This window comes from Lagopus leucura, unplaced genomic scaffold (assembly GCF_019238085.1).
Source record: "Lagopus leucura isolate 7727_CA_CO unplaced genomic scaffold, USGS_WTPT01 Super-Scaffold_100157, whole genome shotgun sequence".
Taxonomy (NCBI): domain Eukaryota; kingdom Metazoa; phylum Chordata; class Aves; order Galliformes; family Phasianidae; genus Lagopus; species Lagopus leucura.
In genome coordinates this window covers 16856897-16881946 of record NW_024962334.1, presented here as the reverse complement: position 1 = coordinate 16881946, position 25050 = coordinate 16856897, and the positions used below count along the sequence as shown (strand labels likewise).

General features: G+C 34.7%; 1 protein-coding gene across 6 annotated transcripts in view; it reads right to left on the bottom strand.

The window, feature by feature from the left end:
- The window catches only part of TBC1D5 (TBC1 domain family member 5), a 294295-nt gene that overhangs the window by 110823 nt on the left and 158422 nt on the right, over nucleotides 1-25050 (bottom strand). For all 6 annotated transcript variants that reach the window (XM_042888801.1, XM_042888804.1, XM_042888805.1 and 3 more), the window contains 9 exons: nucleotides 22897-23005; nucleotides 21150-21239; nucleotides 20982-21053; nucleotides 18833-18900; nucleotides 14242-14344; nucleotides 8882-8970; nucleotides 7365-7415; nucleotides 7198-7267; nucleotides 690-862 (listed from right to left, as the gene is read on the bottom strand). In XM_042888801.1, the coding sequence (XP_042744735.1) occupies nucleotides 690-862; nucleotides 7198-7267; nucleotides 7365-7415; nucleotides 8882-8970; nucleotides 14242-14344; nucleotides 18833-18900; nucleotides 20982-21053; nucleotides 21150-21239; nucleotides 22897-23005 (825 nt within the window). The remainder of the gene's footprint in view (nucleotides 1-689; nucleotides 863-7197; nucleotides 7268-7364; nucleotides 7416-8881; nucleotides 8971-14241; nucleotides 14345-18832; nucleotides 18901-20981; nucleotides 21054-21149; nucleotides 21240-22896; nucleotides 23006-25050) is intronic.

The window sequence follows — 25050 nt, the reverse complement described above, 5'->3', positions numbered from 1 at the left end:
GTGTGGTTTGTACGCCACACTGAAAACATACATTGACAAAGCCTCTAAACCTCTAAAGTCACAGCTGACCTTAACTCCCCCCCCCCCCCCCCCCCCCCCCCAAGAATGGGGTCACACAGGACAAAGCTAGCTGAACAGACCTGAGCCACTTTAATAGAACAAGGACTACCTGAGCTAACTCTGTGTACAGTATATCATCATTATGTCACAACTTTTAACATCCCCCACAAAACCTGCAATACCAGTATCCAAACCTCCATTACTGCAACAGGGGAAAGTTCACTGACAGTGAGTGAATTGGTAAAAAAAAAAAAATTAAGCAAACTACTCAATGCTGGTAATTTTGGTCCTCCTCCATCCCTTGTCTCCTGTTGCTCTATTACTTCTTACAGGAAAATCACAGGTAGAATATGTGACAATATTCACAACTGAATATATACTTCATAACTGCAACGAGAATCTTTTACAAGTCCCGCAATATAGAACTGCAGGGACTTGATCTGCAGAGGGAACATCATTGTCACAAATACATCTGTGTGGTTTATTCACTGTAATGCTGCCAATTAAATAAGGTCTAAGAGTTAAGTACTTCTTACCCTCATTCCTCTAATTATAAACTTCAGGACAAAATCATCTTCTACAATGAAATAAAACTAGAAGGAATTAAGTAAAGTGATACAAACACTTACAGTCCATAGATCTGTGGAGCAATTTCCAGTCGGTTCAGATGCATGTACAGCTCAATATCATGTTTCTTCAGCAGCTGATCCTGAATTTGGTTTACTTTAGTTACAATAGCAATAGACGGGCCTAAGTCCTGTGGCCTTGCAAATGGCATAGGTGTAATCATCACATCTTTCTCCTGCAAGCACAGAAAACAGGAAAAAAAAAAAAAATTGAACACCCCTTGCTGTTTACCTATGCTACAGAAATTTTTTTTTTACTTAAAATCACTGGTGTCAAAATAAACTTAAAAATATCAATAGTCTTTTCCTTTTCCAGAAAAAGAGCAATTTCAAGTAACCACTTCTGTGGCACCTATTGTGGGTTTCCCTTCCCCAGGCATTTCATTCCCTTGTTCTCCAAGTCAAATCTATGTAAGTGCTTTACTTTCCACATGAGGATAAAGTGTTGACAGGTAGAATAATCAGCTTTAATATAAACAGTACTTGTCAGACCAAAAAAATACAGATGAATAGTAACTTTGTAGAGAATATATGCCCTTACAGGACAGTAAGCTGCATTCCAAACAGCAAATAACTTATTTTTAAATAACCTTTCTAAACAGGTTTTCCTTACTCAGAAAATCATGTGGTTGTACCTCAATATATAAAAGTCTTTAATAAAAGATTAGAAAATCTTTAAAGCCACAACAAAATAGAGCAGTAAGATGAACTTAAAGATAAAAATGCAGCTGGCTGGACTCAAAGGTTGTGTTAATTATGTCACAATCTGTAAGATGACACATGCAGGTGAAAACAGAAGAAAACTACTGGAGCATAGGCATCCTAAATCAGAAACTCATGGAAAGGAGGATAAGAAACAAAAAAGAATAAATCAGACATTTCAAGAGAAAGACAGGGGAAAGGGAAACGAAGAATTAACCTGTTAGAAGCAATGCTAAAGTTATTAGAAAATACTAGAAAATTAGAAAGAAGATTGGAATAGTAAGAAGATTCCATGAAGATTTTGTTTCAATTTGTAATCATGGCTCTCAGAACTGAAAGCTTCATTTAAAAAATGGTTCTTATTTTTACGTACTTTTATTCATTGTATTGACAGAGAAGCATTATCAAGGTCAAAGGGTTAATATTTTAAGACAACTTAATTACTGCTATAACTGTTGAAAGACAGCTTCACTTGGTTCAGTTCAGTGAAGAGTACATTATTTCTAACACTTGATAACAAAGAAAGGTGTTTTTTTTTTTTTTTTTTTCTGTTGTATAAACTATCTCCAAGGTTGTTTCCTATGGTATTGTCCCCTTTTCAATCCTCTTCTCTCTCCATCAGCAATTTAAGAGGAAAAAGAGCAGTATGCATATTTCACAATTACTTATAACATGGTTTAATATTCAAGTGGACACTTAATATCTAATAATCTCTATCAAATAGCTTACAAAAACAGGCTTTTGTTGATCTCCTTTGCTTGAAATTTTTGCTCTTAATTATTCCATTTCTGTACTGCAGAAAATAGAATGTGATGCTGAATGCTGATTTCAGGTAAAATGCTTTTATTTAAGGATCTGATAAATTATAAATTGCATCTTAAAATCTGCATCATTATTGCTTTGCTATGACAATTTCAGCAAAGGGAATGATCTGTCTACTATAATGCAGTGGTTTTGCAATGCTATTGTAGTAGCAAGAGACATTCAACTCAGGTGTCCTAGCAAATCACTTGACCAAAGCTCCCTCACAGTCTGTCAAACAAGGTTCACTGAAATGGGATTGTTTCATTCAAAAAACTTTTGTGTTCTGCCAAAGAGAAATTTAAAATAAAACTTCTAGCATCTTAAGGGTCAATTGGAAATGCTGTTTATTATTTAAATACTAATGTTCTTTATAGACAAATGTATTTTGTGAAAGGGCATTTCTCCTACCTATTGTTTATTACTAACTTCCTTAATGAGTAAACTTTTTTTTTTTTAATATTTGTTAATTATAAGAAGAGAAGAATATTCAAGCTGAACAGTTATATCATGGAAAGCATAACAGCTATGTAGAACATGTGAATCATGAAGTAACCATATTTGAATAAATGCTTCAAGAAATACTGAAAGAATGACCTTCACAAAAGAACAATCTCATATTAAAAGAAGACATTCACCAAATTTTGCACATAAGTCAAAAAAACATGCAGACGAAGCAACAAGCCTGTGATGATAATTAAATAAATCTGTGACTTGGAAAGATTCTTATTTCCTTTCCTAAGAAGTAAAAAAAGTAAGAAGAGTGTTGACTCATGAAAGATAATCAGAAACTAATGGTAATAGCCACTAAGGAGAAGAGGCCAGCAATACTCTCCTCTGAACACAGACAGAAGCAAAAAAATTTTTATAGACAAATTCTTATCTAGAAATCTCAACATTAGACTCTTTCAAACTATCAGATGTTTTAAAGCAAGAGTAGGTAGTTGCCTAAATCAGCCTTTACACCATTAGTTGTCTGTGGGTTTATAGCCATCTTTACAAAACTACCAGACAAACTCAAGTGCCAGAAGATTCAGATTACCAAAACTAACGCAAACTTCCTCCTCAGGATGAGTACCAAAAAGAAGTTACTTGTATCTCACAACATTTGTGCATAATTCAGCACGGACACACTGCTGACTGTGAAAATCAGCACGGTTAAGAGCATCAAATAATATATGCTGCCTTGCCATTTTTAAAATCACAGGGTAAGTAAATGGTGTCCATCAAAATGCAGTTCATCGGAACCACAGAAATTAACTCCATTAACAGAAATCTTCAAAGCATGACAACCTCTGTGGGCAGGAAGATAATAATAATCAATGTACAGACTGTCTGTGCCTCATGATTTGGGGCACGAAGATATCTGGTGAATGACTAGAGTCTGTAAGAGAAGTTTGTTACCTCCTTTCATGCAGTTTGTTTGAAAAAAAAAAAAAAAGTAAATTCAGTCAATTGAAATTCCTAAAAAAAAAAAAAAAAAAAAAAAATCACATCAAACATGAAAGACATCGCCCAAACAGACAAACAGAAAGATGCTCAAATGAACTAAGACAACTAATCCATCAAAATGCTTAAGTAGAAATGACTTGCAGTGCCTCTGCCTAAAATTCAGAATCTGTGTGCCCACACTCATACTCACTACTTATTACCATGCCACAAGGGACAAAGCTCTCCTCTTTTTACGAGCTCCTAAGTCTTGGCAAACCTTACACAGGGTTAGCCATCTACTGCTACCTTGAAATAGAAATTATCAAACCCAAAGGAATGCAGTTCACAATAAAAAGACAAAAAGGACAGCTCAGAGATTTGCTATGCTATTAACAAGACAGCATTGGATTCACTTCTGATAGTTTAAATATGGATATCTGTGAAATGTAACTGAAAACTTTAAGTATTAGGAACAGAATCACCAAATCCTGCCACAGAACATTACCTAACAGAACACGTATTGGAATGGCTGGTATCTGATATTAATACAACTTATATATTCATGCATTTAGGAAACAAATGCTACAGTTGTAAAGAGAGGCTAAGACATAGCGCAAGTATAAAACACGGACAGATTTCTCTCATTAACCACTAGGGAATGCCATAGCTGGAGAAGCTCCTCTAATGGCAATTGGGAGTAATGGAACCAACTGTTAGAAGCTATAAAATGTAACACGTATCTCAGAGCACATGCTTTCATTGCTTCATTTGTGAAGATCCAGACTTCATTATGTAGCCAATCCACAGTCATGATTGTAAAAAGAATACGTACAAGAAAGGATTATTAAAGATTATACATGTTTGCAAAGAACAAGAACAAACAACTAGATATTAATCCATGTGCTTTGCATTATTAATTTTTTATGCCATGAAAGAGCTAGAAAGGGCAATGTAAACTTTCACCTTCTACCCAGGCACTGTAAATCTGTAAGCTGACCTAGTTATTTCCTGGAAGAAAATTCAACCTCAAACTTCACCACATTTGTGACAGAAATTGGAACAAATATGTTTGAATACACTGAATTCTGAAAAGCTATGCACAGAGAAGTGCCTCACAGCTTTATTGTTAGAATAAAAGTGACTATGTAATAAGTTCATAAAATTTGTATCTCATATGCTTTATCTGCAGTTACTGAAAATTATGTAAAACCTAAATCCAAATGGTAATTTATAACTGTAGATAGAGAATAATGAAATCAGAATTGTTTGAGCTGGAAGGGAGCTTTAAAGGTCATCTGGTCCAACTCCTCGGCAACGAACAGGGATGTCAGGGCAGTGGAGAGGTGGGGGGGGGTCACCTCCCCTGACATACTGGCCACACTTCTTTTGATGCAGCTCAGGATATGGTTGGCTTTCTGGGCTCTGAAGGCACACTGCTGGTTCATGTCCAGCTGCCATCCACTAGTATCCCCAGGTCCCTTTTGGCTGGACTATGATCTATCCTTACATGTCCTAGCTTGTAAGACAGAAGGACTTGCCTTGATCCAGATGCAAATTTTTGCATTTGGATTTATTGACATTCATGAGACTCACATGGGTCCAGTTCTTGAGCCTATCTAGATCTCTCTAAATGGCATCTTATCTCTCAGATGTGCCAACTGCACTTCACAGCTTGGTGTCATCTGCAAACTTGCAGAGAGCACACTCAATTCCATTGCTGATGTCACTGATGAAGATGCTGAAGAGCACCACTCCCTGCACTCACACCTGAAGGGCACAACTCACCACTAATCTCCATTCAGACACTGAGTCACTGACCACCACTCTCTGGTGGTGGTCTCTCACAATCTATGTGCCTTAGCATAGCTTCCAGGAAGATCAGTTCCATGACCTTCACTAACACAGAGACTGACAGGCTGTAGTTCCCCGGATCGTACTTGCTACCCTTCTTAAAAGTGGGTGCTATATTGCCTTTTCCCTGTCACCAGGGACTTCAACCGGCTGCCATGACTTTTCTAATATCATTGAGAGTGATTTAGTGAGTATGTCAGCCAATACGGGTCCCTCAGGACTCTGGGACCCATGGACTTAGCAGATGTTCAGTTTCCTCAGGTGGTCGCAAACCTGATCTTCACTGACAGTGATAAGAACATTGCTCCCCCAGCCTTTCTTATCTGCTGTTACAGTTGATGTTACAACTGGAAAAATTATCATGGCGAAAATAGAAAAATAAACAAACAGGGAAGCAATACTCACCTGTACCCAAAGATCTAGGTTCACAAAGAAAACACCACAGAGGAGGAATCTCCAGAAAGAGATCCTTCCCAGTGGCAGTCACCCTTAAATGGGGTCTAGGAAAGATGCAGCCAGGCTCCACCCTTTCCAGTCACACAGCTGAATTGCTTTCACCTGTGCTCCCATGGCTGACTCAGTCCTTGCTTCAGGTGATCAATCAGTGGTTCAGGCAGTGACTCAACAGTTCCCATACACCTTCCAACCCATCTGCTTAAGATGTGTAAAAAGCAGTTGCCAATGAAGACTGAGGCTGGGTATTTCAGACTTTTCATTGTCCATTGTTACCAACAAGCCTGCCTGCATTACTCACTATGGCAGGTATACCTTCTGGGACTTAAGATACCAACGCTCCATGTTGTGTAAAATATATACATAAATACATTTAAAAATTTAAATACAAAAGAAGCCTTTAAATAGCACTTGGACAACTATCTTTTACTTCAACTGACAGACCAAACCATCTGCAAAACTAGTACATGCTAATTAAAGTTTGCAAGTATGGTTTTTTGTGCACAGATAGGTGCACAAAAAATAGGTATCAAAAAATGACCAAATTCTTGCTGCTTTTTTCATTAACTTTACTTGCCCCATGGTTTCAGTGAAAAAATGATGAAGTACATCAAGCTGGAACTGAGTCTAGAGGCTAATTCTTTTAGTATATAACACACTGAAATTTTTGGACACCTGCAACATGGATGTTTTGCTAGAGTCTTCTATCTACACTTCAGCAAAAAAACATTTTTCAGTGTTAAAGAAGAGAGGTATAAAAAGGGAAAGAGAATATTTGAGAATCTGGTCACCTCTTCCTTCCTCTCGCTGGTGTGATGTGACAACAGAAAAAATGTAATTGAAGAAAATTTCAAGCACTTGACTGAGGCAAAATGGACATAAGGAATTGTTAAATCTGCCGTGCGTGAAAAATGGTTATTACAGGCAAGGACTAGATAGCTCTGCAAAGAGTTCAAAGAGGACAGGAAAAATAATAGAAAACAAAAAGCTCTGTAGAACTATACATAGAAAAAGGTTTTCCATGAAAAGAAGAAGCATACTAGCTGCAGTGAAAAGCTACACATGTGATCAAAGGGCACAGACATTGCCTTAGAACATGCTCAGGCCAAGAAGAAAAAAAGGAAGGAAAAGAAAATCGTTGACAAAAAGAGATGGTTAAGAGAAAAAAAGTTGCTTTAAGAGAAAATATATTATCATCTTCAAATTACTTCAATCCTATTAAAAACCACATTTGCTTAAGAATAAAAACAGTACTTTTTAAGGTAATATTTACCTTCTGACTGTCATGCTCAAAAGTTGAAAACCAATGCTCTGCAGTCTTCATAAGACGTGTGAACATTGCACTGAAAGGGGAAAATCCAGAAACGTGGTGTTAAATAATGTATTACATTATTTAATAATAAGAGTAAATTAAATGTAAAGGAAGTTGTTTAGACTTACTAGGCATCATGTTCCAGATATTCGGGATTCAAAAGAACTTTCATTTCCTCACTGCAAAAATCAACAGTGAACAATCTAAATGTGAATGTTTATTTTTGGTCAGTGTTCTGTATGTAATATTATGTATTTATAAGCTAACTTTCATATAAAGAGCAAATGAGAAAACTAGCCTTTTTAATTAAAAAGAGCGACTCCATTGAACAAATGAAGTCTTTCCTTTTTATAAAGATCAAAAACAAATTAGCTGCCTTGTCTACACTACAATGAAGTAACCATCTAATTATTCCAAATAACAAATTACTGAATGTCACAATGTATTATTTGAGTATGCTTGATCTAGAATAATTGATTGCTGCACAATCTATCACTGTTTGTCCAAAACAACAACAAAAAAATATGGTTACTGGTCAAATATGCAGTATCAAAACATTAATTTATTTTGTTTTAATAGCCTGTATTTTATTGTACTTTAACAGCAATTAATCAGTGACAGCACCTCTTTTCCATCTACTTTGCTGTGTAGGTCTACTTTTTCAGTGGCAGTGAAACGGAATGCTCTGCATAACATATGGTAATTTTGAGTTACTTTGCAGTGAAGAGCATTTTCTAGGGAATTTCAGGATATCTGAAGACATACACTGAATAAAATACATACTTGTAAATAAATTCCATCCTTACACTAATACTACGTTTGGACAATCATATTGTGGAGTACAATATTATATGGCATAAGTAATTAAACTGTTTTTTCTTCAACAGTAGACTCCTTAGGTAATGATAAAAAAAGACAAAGAAATTGATCAAATATCACAAATGATTCAAGCAGGAAACCAGTGCTTTGTTGGTTTTCTTTAAAGGTTTACATATAAAGGAAGAAAAAAAGCATCTGAACTCGGTTAGCAGACAAGCATATGTGATGTAGCACTTCCTATATAAGTGAATAAATATGTGCACACACTGCTTGATTGAAATGGAGAAACAATACCTAAACTTACTGTTACTACCATGACAAACCATAGTCAGGTATTGCAGCTACAATACTGCAGATACTGAAAGAAATATCAATCACAGCAACTTATCTACATCGTTGATTTTGTCTTTTAAGATTTAAGGAAAGAAAGTTGTTAATGTGTGCATTCTAAGACCATTTTGGTACTCCACTTTCTATCTGCAATGACAACACTAAGCTTTTCCTGGCAATAAGAAACCATGAGGTAAAACAGTATGTACATAACCTTTTTTGATTAAGGTTTTCCTTTGGGTTTGTTGGGTTCTCTGGCTGACAGCTGTGAACCAACCACTGTCTACACTTTAAAAACCCCTTTCAGAAGCTATGGTACGGAAAATGAAATAAAAGCATTCCCATAAAAGTACAAAGATGTAACAGTTTTTTTAGGTCCATTTCTTAATTATAAATAATAATCAAAAAACACATATGTTGTAGTCCAGCAAACTTTATATATTTTATTAAAAGAAGAAAAATATTTAATACTTTAAGAATAAAACAGTATGCTTGCCTTGGTTGTGCAGCTTCACTGGCATGTGAAAAAGCTTGGTGGTCACAATGCAGGATAAAGACAATGGGAGCTAAGAGTTCATGCATACCCTAAACATAAAAAGATGCAAAGTATAGTAAGAGTTTTCATTCATGTTCATGCACAGCATCAAGTAGCCAGTAACACCAGGCACAGGTGAACACATGACCATTTATTTTCTTTAAAAAAAAAAAAAGGTTTTATATGCAATGATTTTTATTCTAAATTCTGATTAAATACAAGTGTTTATTTTGCTAAAATATGAGAAGACAAGTTATTCTCCCTTTTTCTAACATGACAGACAACAAATTGGCAGTGGTAGGCAACCCTGCACCTGGCAATTTGCTCCAAGATCTATATTCATAAATATAAATTTTATTTATGTTAATTATAATAATGATGTATAGTACAAAGATCTGCAATAAGGACAAATTACAAAAATTTATAATTGTGCTTTACTTGATAATGTTCCAAAACCAGCACAGCAGTAGAAGAGATTAGGGCAGCTATTTGGGTAATTAAAAAATTAAAATTCCATTGCTATGGACATGAAAAATAGTCTTTTTTACCTTTTTTTTAATATAGCATTTAAAAAGTCATTATGTTAATATTAAAAATAAGCTCGTTATTAAAGGAACGTATAGGAGATCTGGAACTGTTCCATTACAGACCTGTATTTATGTACACAATGGGCTGTGAGGCTTTGGAACACATTGCCCATAGAAGATGTGGATGCCCCATTCCTGGAGGCATTCAAGCCTCCAAAATCTTGTACGTTGTCTGCAGCTTTTGGATTCCAAAACTGGCTCTTCCTCTACTTGCTATGGTCTTGGTTTGTGCCTCTACCACAGTCAGAATCTTAGCAAATCTCACTGTTTTTGTTTGTTGGGATTCTCTGGGCAGTATCTTTGCATATTATTAAGATCTCAGTCAAAGAGATTATGATTTGAATTCTAGGAATACTCTCCCAACAGGTCTCAGCTGTAGAACTGTGATTTTATATGTAGCATTTAAAGCCAGCATCATACATATTAGGCAGATCCAGTACCAGAAAAATACCCTTTGACTTTTATTGGAAATATTGGAGATTTTCCTTAAGCAGTTCAAACCGAGCTGAGAGAAGATGACTCAGACAGATGTGGAAGACAATTGTCTATCCTATCAATCCATCTATCTCTACTACATGCTAATGAATCTCATTTATTCGTAGGAGGAAATTCCAATATTTGGCAGTAATGAGGAAAAAAACAGGTGGTGGTGGTGATGTAAATGTCTTTGTGTGCTGTCAGCTGAAATCCTGGGAAAATTTCCATTTCTTAGGACTGACACTGCTCAAATGGCCACAGCCAAGTGGCTGTAGGGCTGCCACAATAGCCACTAGGCAAAGCTAAAATCAGCAAGTCTACTGATGACTGAAGTTTTTCTTTCTGATTTCAGAATCTTCAAAAGATGAAGGCTAAACAGAAATTCAATTGAAACAAAACAAACAAACAACCAAAAAAGGGTGAAACCCAAGATTCTCATGTAGCCACTTGATTTCAGGAGAGAATATAAAAAATTCCCAAACACAACAATATAGTTAAAATAACAAACTGAGAGTTTCATATTTCTGAAAGTCTTATGGTAGTACCAAGAAAGAAATAGGAGAGACAGGGAGATAGGCCCACAATTAAAAGATAAATAGAAATGGCAAAATACTTAAATAAACTGTTGATAACATGAGATGTACTTCCACACATATTCACAGACCTCAGATAATTAACAGCTCCACGTCTACTCTTTTATTCACCTTCACGTACTAACATGAAATAAGAGAAATGGAAATGCCAAAAACTTGACTATCTAATAAAACTATCACCTAAGCTGTAAACACAGAAGTAGAAGAAAAAGAAAGAGGACATAAAATAAGAATTAGTTATAAAAGATAAAAGCACATCATACATTCTTCCAACATAATAATGTATCAACTATATAATAAAGCAGAATCCTAATGTGGCTGCCCACATACAACAAAAACAAAACAAACAGATGATGAAATATCAGGATTTCAAAAAGATACCTCTGATCTTTCAGTTACAAGAATACTTCAAATGTTTAGAGATTTTTAACTTGGCAAGAAAAGCCACCAATGTAATATGCATATACATACTTTTTTCAATGCTGCATTTTACTAAAACTCTTTAGTGTTAATAAGTTGACAGAGCTCCGATAATTTTATGACACTTCCCAGCTGCAACAAAGTATTGATTTCATAGTGCAGTCTGTGGTTTAGAATGAAAACCAGAAATACAGCACTTCTATGAAAAGTGAATCGATGCATTTCAAAATTATATTGGCTTCTCTAAGGTTAATCAAATCATGAGTGAATAATGGTCAGCCTAGTGATTTAGCTTAATTGTCCCTATTTCTTTTCAGAGTACCTATGACCAGAATTTTGGCATCAGTCTTACAGAAGAGTGTTAATAGTAAGTTTTACTCATTTTCAAGTACAATATACTATTCTCTTTAAATGTTGCATTTACAGCTGCTATTTAAAAATTCAATGATCCCAGTGACAATTCTGTCTTTAAAAATCTCTAATACAGTTTCCCAACATTATGTTCTATTTGAGTAGGGACAGAAATGCTTCTTTCTCCACCAAATAAAATTCTCCTCCATGATTGTCAAAAAACAACAAAGCCTACTACAAAGACAACTTTCATGCATATATGCAAATTAAGCAAACACTGATTCTTCTTAGAATATATACTGGTGCTATGTATTTATTTCTATAAAATATTGTAAATATTTTAGTTCTCTTTGTAGGAATGCAAATTCTCTAGGAATAAGAACTTTTTCCAAATATTTGGAAGAGAAACAGTTGTTAACAGAAATAACTTGTCATTTATTGTCAACTATCATAATGATGATAGCAAATATAGCTCTTGCATGTGGTCATACAAGTGCAAGAGAACAACAGGACCAGTCCTGTGATGGGTACTGAATACAAAGCCAAAATTCAGAATTTGGGCTTTGCATTCTGGCTACTGCAGAGAAAGCATCTTGAAAGAGATTATTTACTGATGAACTTTTGTTATCTTCAAGAAAATACACTATGCTTTGATTTAATTAACCTCATCATGGTGAGTAAATGGTAAAAACAACCAAGCAAACTTGTAGGACAGGAAGGCTGACTACTGCATAGATATTTGATAAAAGAGAAAAAGATATGTCCTGTTACCACCACAAATTCTGTTTACTACTAGCTAATTCTTAGAAGAGAACTGATGATTGTAAAATAAATGATATCTAAAAGAGAAGAACTTGTGGAGAAAAAAGCAGGATTGTTACCAATACAAGCTCAGCAACTGTAAAAGAAAGGGTCTTTTAGAATGAAGAAAGAAAAAGAGATAGCATGTGACAAAAGTAACGTCTTCATAAAAAGAGGAAAACCACAATCATCTGCTATTTTGTGAACGTGGCACAGCACCATAAGACTTGGATGATACAATGAATCACTTCGAAGATAATAAATACATCATTTTTCATAATTCAAATTTATTTCAGTTTATGCAATTTAAAGATGGTAAAGTGTAGTTGTCCTGTAGCAACACCATCCTGAAATTACTGCATTACTGATGCAATGAACACCAGTTGAAAACAGAGGTAAAGAAGTTTTCTTTGTCAACAGCCTGTAGGCTCACAAAATTGAACCTGTTCTTTTATCTGCCTATGTTCATTTAGCCCACCAAGCAGTCTTTATTAAAGCTGAGGCATCAGGCAGTCAAAGTTCATTAATACCATTTATATAATCTCTGCAGTTTCAATTAACTCAGCAAGACATTCTACTACATGATAACAGTCTCATTAATTCAATAAAATCCCATAACTATTAACAATATGGTCTATGTTAAACGGGGTGTCACCTAGTAGAAAATAATAGCTTTAACAGCTTGTGATGAAACTCAGGGCTTTCTTTTTTTAAAATTTGATCTGGCTAAATATTCCATCCTTATGTAGAAAGGTATTATTTCTTGGTGAGGAATCAAGAGGATTTTAAATATGAACAGAGGGTAATTAAGTCCTTTTAAGTCATATCAAAGAGTAAAATAATACTTCTTGTTCAATAAATGATAGACTACATTAGAAAGAATGCGTTCTTCCATTTTCCCATCATCAGTACTCTGGCCTATATTCACTAGAAAGAGGAGGCTGAATACTGCTGAAATATTTCCTGTAGCAGTGCCCTTTAAAACACAGTTCACTAATCTTATTTTTCTTACTATTATGCATGACTTTTCCTTGCTCAGAGTCTGTCAAACATAAAAAGTAACTGGTTCATGGAGATTTTACATGTTTGATCACTATATATTTGATTTTTGATATAAGTATCTGGTCCTTGAATTTGTATGCGTAGGTCATGTCATGAACCACAACAAATTTCCTGGCTAGGGACAGGATGGTTGCAGACCATGCCAGAGAGCACATAGTGTGTTATAAAAGTCTTCACATTTACTTAAGATTTTGTCCTACCTAAAGCTTGCTGCTCTACAGTTTAGCCTTTGTCCATGCATACAGTATCCCTCAGTTTGACAGTCCATACTCTCCCCACAGTTAATAGCCTGAGGAAACAAATACAAATATACTTACATCTATAATTTTGCATATTGGTCTTGCTACATTAACTCAGTATCAAGCTCATATTCACTTCCAAACATTCAGAAGAAACATTAAATTTCTTCTCATCCCATCTGGATGTATATTCAGTGGTTTTAAAGGCTACCTTTGCCATTTTGACAAAAATGGTGCGAGCAGTATCTTGTGGCAGTGCCATAAAAGTGGTATGTGTCAGCACCCTTCTTCAGTCAATAGATATTTATCAGCTGCACTGCATTTGGTTGCTGCATGGCTATCTTTTATGTAGCATAGCACTATCACTTTGAGGAAGAACTTAAAATACTATATAAAAAAGTATATAAAACACTATATAAAAAAGTAGTAAATTTTCAGAAGTTTTGTTTAGTTTTGTTTGTTTATTCAGTGCCATTTTTAATGCCGCTGCATACCAAGAAAGCTTCTTTTTATTCTTTTTATTTTACCAGCATTGAAGTAGAGGATGTTGTTTATAAAGGGTTTTGAAGTTAGATGACTAAGAAACCTGAAAGAAAACAATTTGAGGGACTGCCTTGTGAGGAGAAAGCATATGTTATTCAATGTTACTTTTCTTACTGTACAGCTGACAAGCAGCTCTTTGATTACTATAGCATTAGGATACAACTTCAGATACAACAGAACTACATTATTGTCAAACCATACAGAAAATGTTGAGTAAATGAATGCCACCTGTACTATATTTTCATTACCTGTTTATAGAGCAACTGCTCATTTTCTCTGGCATAGCAGAACAGAACATCTGTAAGAATTTTCCTCACATTCTCTTGCTGGAAATACTGCATTTCAGGAAAACTGAAAATGAAGAAATACAACAACAGTAAGCAGTATAGCCCAGAAAATCTCAGCCACTGGTGTTCCACAAATATTTTTAGGTAAGACAGAAGTAAGACATCTCTCCTGTCTGTTTTCCCATCTCTCTTTAAATTGTCGGTGCTGCTGGAATACGAATACTTGGAAGGACTTATTTGTTCTTCAACTAAATTTCTGATCAGTGTTTAATATACATCAGTTTATTACATGATGATATCAGTGGTTATATTCAAATGTGCAATGTTTTTCATCATTTTGAAAACTAGAGAGATGCTGGAATGAAATGAAATGACAGGTTGCTTTAATCGTCAGTTTTCTCTAATCACCAATCCACTAAAAATATGAACAACTTGAAGAACTTAATCCAAATAAAACAGTGTCCTCTGTGAGTCCATTCTGAGGTGCCTGGACAATCAAGATCCTTTGCTCTTCAAATTCCATGTCATGAACACAAGCTGGCTTGAAACAAAATGAATGGAGACAGAACAAGAGTATGCTGAAATGATCCTGAAGTCAAGATTGTGAATGTGTACTGTTAAACCCAATAGACCAGATGGCTCTGGGCTCAGGCAGCACAGCATCCCAAAACTAACTTAAGCACCAAGATAATGCTCGACTGGCTGTCAGTCTCCCACTGCCAAAACTAAAACTCGTGGATGTGTGATCAGCAAAGCCCAACTCCCAAACACCACCTCCCTCCCAAAACTGGTCATTAACTTGATTCAGGTACTGGAAATCTAAGCACCAAAGAACAAATCTCCACAGACACCATCACAGCTCATATGAAATTCTCATATTTTTTCTTCTACGTTGGGCTGTTAGCTGTAACTGGATCATCAGTCTGTCCTGCAGTTTCAAGAACAGTTCTTCATTCCTCTTAAGATCAATGCTGTGCAGAGGAGTACAAAAGAGAAGAGTACAAAAGCTACAATATGTTAAAGAAATTCATAGAATTTCCAGTTCTACGCTGGAATAAAATTGAAGAGAGTGTGCCAGAAGGAGCATACACATAAAATTCCAGTATTTCATGCATATCTGAGAAATTGAAAGCGTATTAAAGGCAAGATTAATAAAATATCTTACAGTTGACATGAAAATTGAAAACCTAATTTTCTTCAGCTCCAATAAAAGCTCCAACATATCTTACTTGCATCTTTGGTTATGTGGCATTTCACTGTCTTTAGGAGCTTTCTCTAATAAAATTACAAAAACACTGGATACTTTGGCATGGTATGAAGTAGTTGTAATGTGAGGAAAGGGGGAAAAAGCTTATGGGAAAATCCTGTTATTTGGGAAAATGCATGTTTTTGTAATCTGTAACTATTCTGACACTACTTTCACAAAGCATTCTGTTCACTGACTGCTGGAAGCAGGAAAGAAACTGATTATGCAGGATGCACTTTAATGAGTAAGTGCACAAATAAAAGTGTTTCTATGCTTATTGAAGAGGTAACTAGATGGCAAAAATATTTTACGAAGCAAACACCCCAAACCACATCCAACTATGTGGAATAATAGCAAATTAAAAAAATAAATCTGGAAAGGTAGAACGACAAAAGAAAAGATAGAGTTGGAGAAGGGAAAATGGAAGACAATGATGTTAGGATTCAGAATAGACTTCTGATATAAAGGTTATAATATTGTCAATTTCAAAATGAAGTCACATGGACTGGAGGAAAGTTTTCTTCAAGAAACATTTGCCTTGCCTGTTTCCAAGGTCTTAGCTACAGTGCTAAACTTTAGACCAGTTTTATTGACTCTTGTAAAGCTTATCACAGAGAAAAAATAAGTAATTACAAAAGATTACATGCAATAAAACGACGAGTTTTAACAAATACTGTGGTCATCTCACAGAGGTAATAACAAGGAATGAGAGAAATAGCTAGAAAGGTGCTTTGAAATCCTTGGATGAAAGATCTGATGCAAGAGTCAAGGCACAGAAGACATTATGGTTTGAACACAGAACATGGAAGTACTGAGAAAGGCATTGGGATGAATAGTGTAACATTTTCCTGGCACCTGGTGGGGGTAATGGTAGACCAACATTTGGATACTTGTATGTACTTGTACTAATCACATTACTGTAGAGGAAGGACACAGCTGAGACCAAAAAGGTGCATTACAGCAGATGGCAATCGACATAATTTAGGGGTTTGAAGAGATTATTTCTGAAGGACTGTTATTCAGTCCTGCCCTATGAGTTTTAGAAAGAGAAGACTAACAAAGAAAACTCAAAAATACACAGAGATATCTGTGAGGATCTAGTAATACCAGAGATTGTGACAGAGAGGATAATAAAAAAACTCATGAATAAGCTGGCTGAAATATTAATTATGGTAAATGTAAATACAAGAGATCACGAGGGAACTCTTAGTTCAGGACGGATTTTTATGGAGAATGTCATTTTATGACTAAAGCACTGTTTTAGAAATACAGTATCCTTAAGCCAGGCAAGGCAAGAATACAACTTTCTATGAATACCAGAATATTACATTTAATTATAACTCTGATAAAGACAGCACAAGGGAACGGGAATTTTACTAAAATGTTTCACCCTAATTGCTAATTAAAAAAAAAACCAAAAAACTGTGTTCAAATCCTTACTTTTTGAAAGAGAAGATCAGTGTGAGTTAGTTATTTTTTAAAACATTAGTTTTATCCACTTAGGAGCCCCTTCTATGGGTGTCAGCCAAACTTTGACAATGAAGAAACTTAGGTTGGCAACAAAATAAAAGGACACACAAATACTTTCTAAAAGAAATTTGGGTGCAGACTGAAAAGAGGCTCTCAACCAAAGACAGAACTCTGTGATTCGATACTGTGTGAATAGTTATCATCACACTATTCAGCATTGTTAAGTTAATGCCGTTAGATGGAGTATTGAACTCACTGACAAAGAATAAAAAGCTATACTTTAAATAAGAAATAAAATTTAGAAGGTATTGATGTTGATAATTGAATATAATAAGTATTTTAAACTATAATCAACAGCACTGAAATTTATTGCCAGATCTTTATATTATAACTCCATAAATTTGTTCAGAGAACAGAAATGTAAAGTACAACATTGAAGACAAGGAACAGAGCCAAGGTTATCACTTCTTACAACAATATTAGTTTACATCCATATATATATAAAAACATAAAATGTTTTATGATTAGCATATAAATATAAAAGATATAGATTATATAGTGTACACATAAATGCACATGCTCTGCAAAATAATATCATGCTACTAATAAATTTTGCTTCTGGTTTGACTTACGTTAATATTTATGACACATTCTGCTATTGTTTCATACAAGTGTTAAGTACAGTATTTAATATTAATAAATAATCATCTTATTGGTGTCTATTACTGGCATTGCTGAACATTACTCACTCTACTGTTTGCCAGAGAGAGAGCCTGGACTTCATATATGCATTTTTAAAAATGATCCTACATGAAACATACCCTTCACACAACTTTTCATTCTCCAATTACGTTTTAGATATGTATATATTTTAATCTTAGAACATCCTGAACTGTTCCCTTTAACAAACAAAAAATGCCATCTGTGAGAACGTACATGAAAACATATTCAGATTTTAATTACACATCTCATGGCAAAAATGCATTCAAGAGCAGGTCTAGGGACAGACATGTAAAATCTCTGAAAACCAGAGAGCAATGATTTCTTCTGGCTGACTTTATTTCTGTAAATGAAAACGTGTGAGCTTGGGATTTGAACAGTCTGAGACTATCACTGCTTTTTTCAACTTACAATAAAGTGTTTGCATACAGTAAAATTTTCTATGGTACCTAAACAGTAATTGAACGTAATTAGATTTAGATATCAGTCAATGCTACAACTCTAAAACGAAATGCTTTCAGGAACAGTGTTCTATCTGAAGAAAGGTTACCAAATAAGAATAACTTAAGGGCCAGGAAGATGGAAAGACAGACACAGGACAAAAGGCATATGCGACAAATGACAATAGAAAAGTGATAATTAAAATAGAAATGCTTAACTTCTCTATATCATTGACATTTTCCTTACCAATTTAACAGTTTTTTTATTATTGATTGAATAAGTGTTAAGAATTACAGAAACTCATCTGTTCAATCTTTTATTATGATAATAACGGAGTTAAAAGACCTTTCTTTTTCTCTTTCCTTCTCTCTGCTTCACATGGAAAACTCTATTTTAGATTTCATATAGTAATACATTTCCTAATATCTTAATTTAGAAGAGCTTTTCTTCAATGATACCAATAAATCTCCAGGGTTTAATGTTTAACTCAATTTTCTCGTTCTTCACTCCAAGAAAGCTGTATTTTTATACATTTAATGTATGTTTCTACACATTCATGTTCAACAATCCTGACATTTACACTATCTTAAGTCAAGAAAACACTATATAATATATACCACATAAAAATACAGAATCTACATTTATATTTAGAAATTTCTTTAAAGATCTACATACGTTCTTGTTACATCTTGTTCAATCATTGCTCGAAGCTCTTTATCCTGGAAAAATTTATTCCAAAGACTCTGAAATAAGGAAAAATAATTATATGAAACAAAGGCTTGTACTAATATATGAGGCTTTGCTTTGTACAACAAAATACTGTACAAATATTAACTAATTAATCCTCACCAATCCTGGAAACGCACATTAATTTTTGGGGGGTGAAAAAGAATGTTAGTGACTTGTCTGTAGTATCCTAGAAAGTCAGTTTATATGAAAACATGTAAGTTTATGGATCCTACTACTTTGCTTACTGTATTAATTTGGTGGAAGGCTGCAGGTTTTTTGAGTTACTTGTAAGAATATGTAGTAAAGTGGAGTAAATTCAAACTCACAAGAACCAATAGCTGAACTGAAGAAGGTCCAGTTCATTGTGCTACATTTCTCCTATGAGTATATGGACTCTAATTAGAAGCTGCAACAATTTCCATGCTAAAAAATTGTTTGCAACCAAGCTACTTTGTCTTAGTGAAGGAAAAATCAAATAAGGAATGTATGATGATTAAACACCTATTATGAAAATGATACCATTCTAATTGTACAAATAGAGCAGAACAAAACTGGCAATTCTAGAAAGGCTTTTTTATTTAAAATCAGAATCTTTGAAGCTCATTGTCAACATAAATAATATAAAATAACAGTCTGGAGCACATTTAGTTTCTTCTGTATCTGTTTTTATAATCATTTCCATTATCTCTTTTTTGTTTTTGCGGCTTGCTTAGCAATATTTTGCAAAAGCTAACCTGCCAGGTGTCAGCAAATGTTGTTTGTATGCCTGAGAAAGCGTAGTGTAGGAGCCTATCCTACTGTAGAATTGGTAGCCTGGCCATACTGATCTAAGTATAGAAGGAACAGAATCTATAGCAGTATTTTCATTTAGGATAGCTCTCAGATAGCAGCAGAAGCAGCATCACTGAATGCAATACTGTACAAGCAGAGTGGTTACAATACTCTCAGAATTTCTTCCTTCTCTGTTAACGACTGTAACCACTCTGCTTGTGCAGTATTGCATTCAATGATGCTTAGGTTGCACAGAAAGAAAAGGGAAAGTATATCAGTGTTAGCTCGCAGAAGAAAGATAAAATAACAAAGTAAAATGTTAATTAGCATCTATATTTGCATCACAAAATGTGAAGAAAACAAAAATATTTAAAACTATTATGTATCCTTGACAATATCTTATTAATTGGACCTAGATCACATTTTGAAACTCGCTTTCCTTCCCCTATCCAAACAGTTCATCAAACCAAAATGCAAAGGAAACAGAATCTTGATTGCTAAAAAGAAAGGAAAACCCAGGACACAAAAGGTAAAATGTTTAGAGACTGAAAGGCACTCAGCTCTTTATCCCTATGTCTGATTTGTCCTGTGGCTTTGTTTTACAGACTATGTCCCTGACATGTCAACCTTTGTTTTCTCTCCTCAAAAGATAATCACAGGCAGAAAGAAGGTTGTGTTGCTGAGTATTATCATAAACTACAACAAGACCACTTTAAATCTTTTGCATGTGATACAACTTTCTGTACAACTGCGTTCAACAAAGGTTTGATGGCATATACAGTCATACTGGCTGCAGAACCACAAAGGTGCCTATGATCAATGCTTCCACGTTTCAGCAAACCTATTCAAACATCTCTCCTTCTGTATTAAATATGAAACAGAAAACTACACTAAATACAAACAAATATGGGTTTCTGCTTGTGAACAACGTAGGACCCCTCCATCAGAGAGATCTGTGAAAGTCTTTCCAGGTGTAAATATCTTAAATACTGCCAAACAAATTATTTTAATCACATTAAGATTTTTAAGAAAACTTGCCCTCCCCATTCCCCCCCAAAAAAATGAACTTTCAAAAATGGTAAGAAGCTAAAAAAATGTCATTAGCAGACACGCTTGAAGATATGAGATATAACATACTGAATATCTTTTTACATATAATAAAATGGAGTAAAAAAGCAATGTATAAAAATAAAGTTGCCTAAAATTAACCTGTCAGTGAAGTGTCACAGCTTTGAAAATACTTTCTGCTTTCTTATTAGAGATGTCAGGATGATGATGATGATAATTGTAGGAAATACATCAATAGAACAAAGGGTTAACTTACCCCCTCATCTTGAGAGAGCGGATTGTTGATTATCAGATCTTGCTGTCCTGCTTTTCGAGGGTTTGTAATGTGCTGGATAAGAACAGAAAAAAATTAAATCTTTCCACGCTATACTACAAGCATTTGTACCTACATGAAATCATGAGACTCTATTTTATACCAACTTACGATTTCTTTTATCTTATTATATGAAGTTCTTAATTCTGAAGTGTTTTTAATCCATTGACTTCTGTCTTGGGGTAGCACCTCCAGAAACAACTATTAACAAATCAAAATACAAACAATTAATTTAATCAATGTAATACAGCTTTTCATATAAATCCCACCAGATAGCATAATCTGAAGACTGAAGGAAGGACACACAAATATTCTACAATTAGGGAAAAGGAAGTAAAGACCTATAGAATAATCCTGACTTTAGGACTTTCCAGTCAATACACAAACAAGCTAGAAACAATTACAGTTCTATTATACAACAGAAATTATTAGATCCTATTGATACCACAAACTCAAGTTTGTAAGCTGTAGCAGCTCTAGTAGAGTTGACTATGACTTCCAAGGCAGAAACAAAATGCAAAGAAGGGATAAAAATGAATATATAAATCTTAGAGCTATTTACATGACATTGAGGAGTTGCTGTAACATGCCTAAAACCAAGTATGAGTGCTGAGCAGAAACTAACTACTCAGAGAGAGACTCTGCCTAAGAAATGAGGAAAGGGTAAATCTTAGTCTATATAAAAGAAGTACATTCTAAAATTCTGTGAAAAACTCAAAAGATTTAATTGTGCAAAAAATCCTTGACAATATCTACATCTCAGTTCTTTCAGATTTCTGTTTAAATGAGGCTAGAAAGAAACATCTATTGGAAAATGCTATTTAATTGCATCTAAAATAAAGCAAAATAAGTGTTTTCTTAATTTTTAAAGTATGCTTTCATGTACATATTATAAAGGATTATGAAACAGCAAATATTGACAAAAAAACCCAACATTCTCAAATTGCTAAAAAGATGTATTTCAGAAGTTAACGAAAGCACTGATAGCATCTTCAAAATAAACAATTTGAAACAGAGTCCTAACCCATTTCAGGACATGCAAATACAACCAGTCTAATTTCTAGAATTATTCATTATCTTTATTATCTTTAAATTTGTTCAATGCCATCCATATACATGAAGCTTCTGAAATTTGTTTATTTAATGGACAAAGTGTATTTCAATTTTCTTTTCAAAAGTCAAGGTTGAGATTCCAAGTGAGGTCATTTAAATTATTGATGCTAACACAGAGCAACTCTACCAGGAAAAATGTTCTCTATTATCAAAGCTACATCAGATGCCAGTGCAACACAGCTCTTCTGGACATTATATACCACCTCAGTGCAACTGTACTTTTTCTCCCTGCCTTTCTCTGCAACTATTGAAAAATGTAGTGAGGAACCTCTAAGCATCTTTTGTGTTTCTGCCTTTTTTCTCCAGTCATGACAAGAGGGGTTGGTCCTCATTTTCTCATTTCTCTGGGAAGAAGTTTTAGGAGAAGCATCCAACTGATTTTAAAGGAGTTTAAATTTCCATATCATGAAACATGAATTCAGAGAAACTTTTCTACTTCCATTGCATGGTTTAAATGTGCAGACGCTGACAGGAGAAACTGCTGTATTGTACTCAATTTTAAACGTAACACCCAACACAAAGATAGTCTTTCCAAGGAATCATTTGCTATCACTCACAATTCAGCTTTAAGGCAACTCAATATGATTAGCAAATGTCCTATGAATTACAAAACCGAGGAGGAAAACATTGGGATGAAGTCTGCTGGAAAATTCATGATTCTTTGCATCAATAATCTTCCAGCGCATCAGGTAATGTGTTGATATATTGCAACCACAAACTGTAAATAAATATTTTCTCTTCTTACCTTCCAGCAAACACTACGGAACCTGCTGCTTCTCAGCTGCCCATTAATCCCCTTCAGCCGTATAGTTGCCAAGTAATTGTTGTTTACAAATAGTTCTTCCCATTCTTTACTGTGTTCAAAAGCAAAAGGAATGAACATTTATGCAAAAAAAAGAAAAAAAGAAAAAAAGAAAAAAAAAAGCCACAGCTGATTTAAGGACGATATGACACTACACAGTTTTGGATAAGGAGAGAAAAGCAACTCTTTTAAAATGTATATATTTAGTTGTGTGCCATTTCTAAACGCATGGCTGTCTTTTTGGACACATTTCTTCTTTGGATTTAATGAATATGTAGATCGCTATAATTATGCCAGCTACTGAAATTCATAATGTCTATGGAGGCTATTCCATTTCCTCTAAAATGTTGGTACTGCAGTTCAGTGAATAAACAAGAAAAATGAATATTAATATAAGCACATTCATGTTTCAGCTCTAGACAAAGAAGTACCTATTCCAAAAATATGCAATAGAAAAGTATACTGTTGACTGTATTAGCTCCTCATGACATATTTGCTTAAATGAACCTTCTTTTCTTCTTAATGTCAAGCTGGGCAGTTAAGCATAATAGAAGATGACTTTCTTTAACATCTAGTGCTATTTACTATTGAAATCACTCCTACTTCTTTCTACATGATCAGTTTTAAAATTTTAACAGGTGCTAGCAAATTTAAAAAAACATCAAAAAATTAAAAAGCTTCACTGTATAAACTGTTAAAGGCAAGCTTGAGTACCTTGCAGTACCTATGGCTGACTAGATAAACAACCTAAATATGCCTCCCAGGCATGCAGGCACCAGGGGCCTAACACCTGTGCCTCATTAATATACAAGTAAATCTGTTCTACTGGGAAACAATTGGAAATTAATTGTCCCAAACCATCTACTGAGTTTGAATAAAAGAATTAAATCTATATTTCCTGCACCTTCTACTGAAACGAATCTCAAGAACAGCATAAGCTCAAGTGATGGTCCTAGTGGCCCTAGACTTCCTGACAGACATTCTCCATCCTCTCTAAAATTCTAATGGCAACTGCAATGCAAAGAGCTGGGCTATGTGCAAGGAAATGTGTTTCTGATTTATTTTCATTGCATGTCCTTAAGGTGAACATCTCCTTCTCTGACTGTCACAAGGGAGACTATTACTTCTCCCTGGGAGACCAAATGAAACCAGAAAGAGGGAAACTATTATTGTGACTCCAGGGTAAGATCTCACCAGACTTTCTTCAGCAGTTAAAGTCACAGAATAGGTTATACTAAATAGTAACAAATTCTTGCTTTAAAAACTGCCCTAAATATATGCAAGCTAAATTTAGATAGTTTTCAATCTTATAAGCTGAGTTGCGAGAAGGACTTTTTTTAAACTTTGTTTTAGATAGAACTTGTGCAGTTTCTGAAAAAGAATTATAAGATACAGTTGCTGGGAATGGATCATACCATTATAGTTCTGCTCCTCTGAGATAGGAGGAAACTCATCATCCATGCTAGGACTAGACTTGTGCTTACAAATGCACCATCACCTTTCAGCCAGGACCAACATGGGCTGGACTGGATGACCTTGGAGGTCTTTTCCAACCTTGGTGATTCTACGATTTCACAGTTTTCTAAAAAATGGTTGTTCGTTCCCAGATCTTGATTATTAATTCACTGAAAAGCAAATGTACTCGGGATAAGAACAATGATGACTGAAGCTGACTTTTAGCTTCTGCTACCAATATTCCCAAGTGACTAAAATAGCACTAGTAACTACAGTAGTGTGGGGAAACTTCCTTCCTTGTTGCCACATCCCTTGGTCTATAAGTCAGAAAGCCTATCTACTCATTTCACTGCTTCCGTATCTCCTCTACATCCCAATCTTCTGCAGCGAGCTGCCTGATTGTTTACCACAATTCTACCTCCTCTAAATACAGCGTATGGTATATAGCAGACACAGCTTGAGAAAAATCTGGCCTTTTCTTTGATAGTCATTTATACTTCAGTAACTACAGTATATTATGCCTATCTAAATAACCCTCCTGTTTCTATCATGTATAATATTCTTCATTTGCCATTGTAAATTTTGTAGCATCATTGGCCATTATAACTTCTGCCAAGCTGCCTCCCTAAGGTAGCAGTGCTT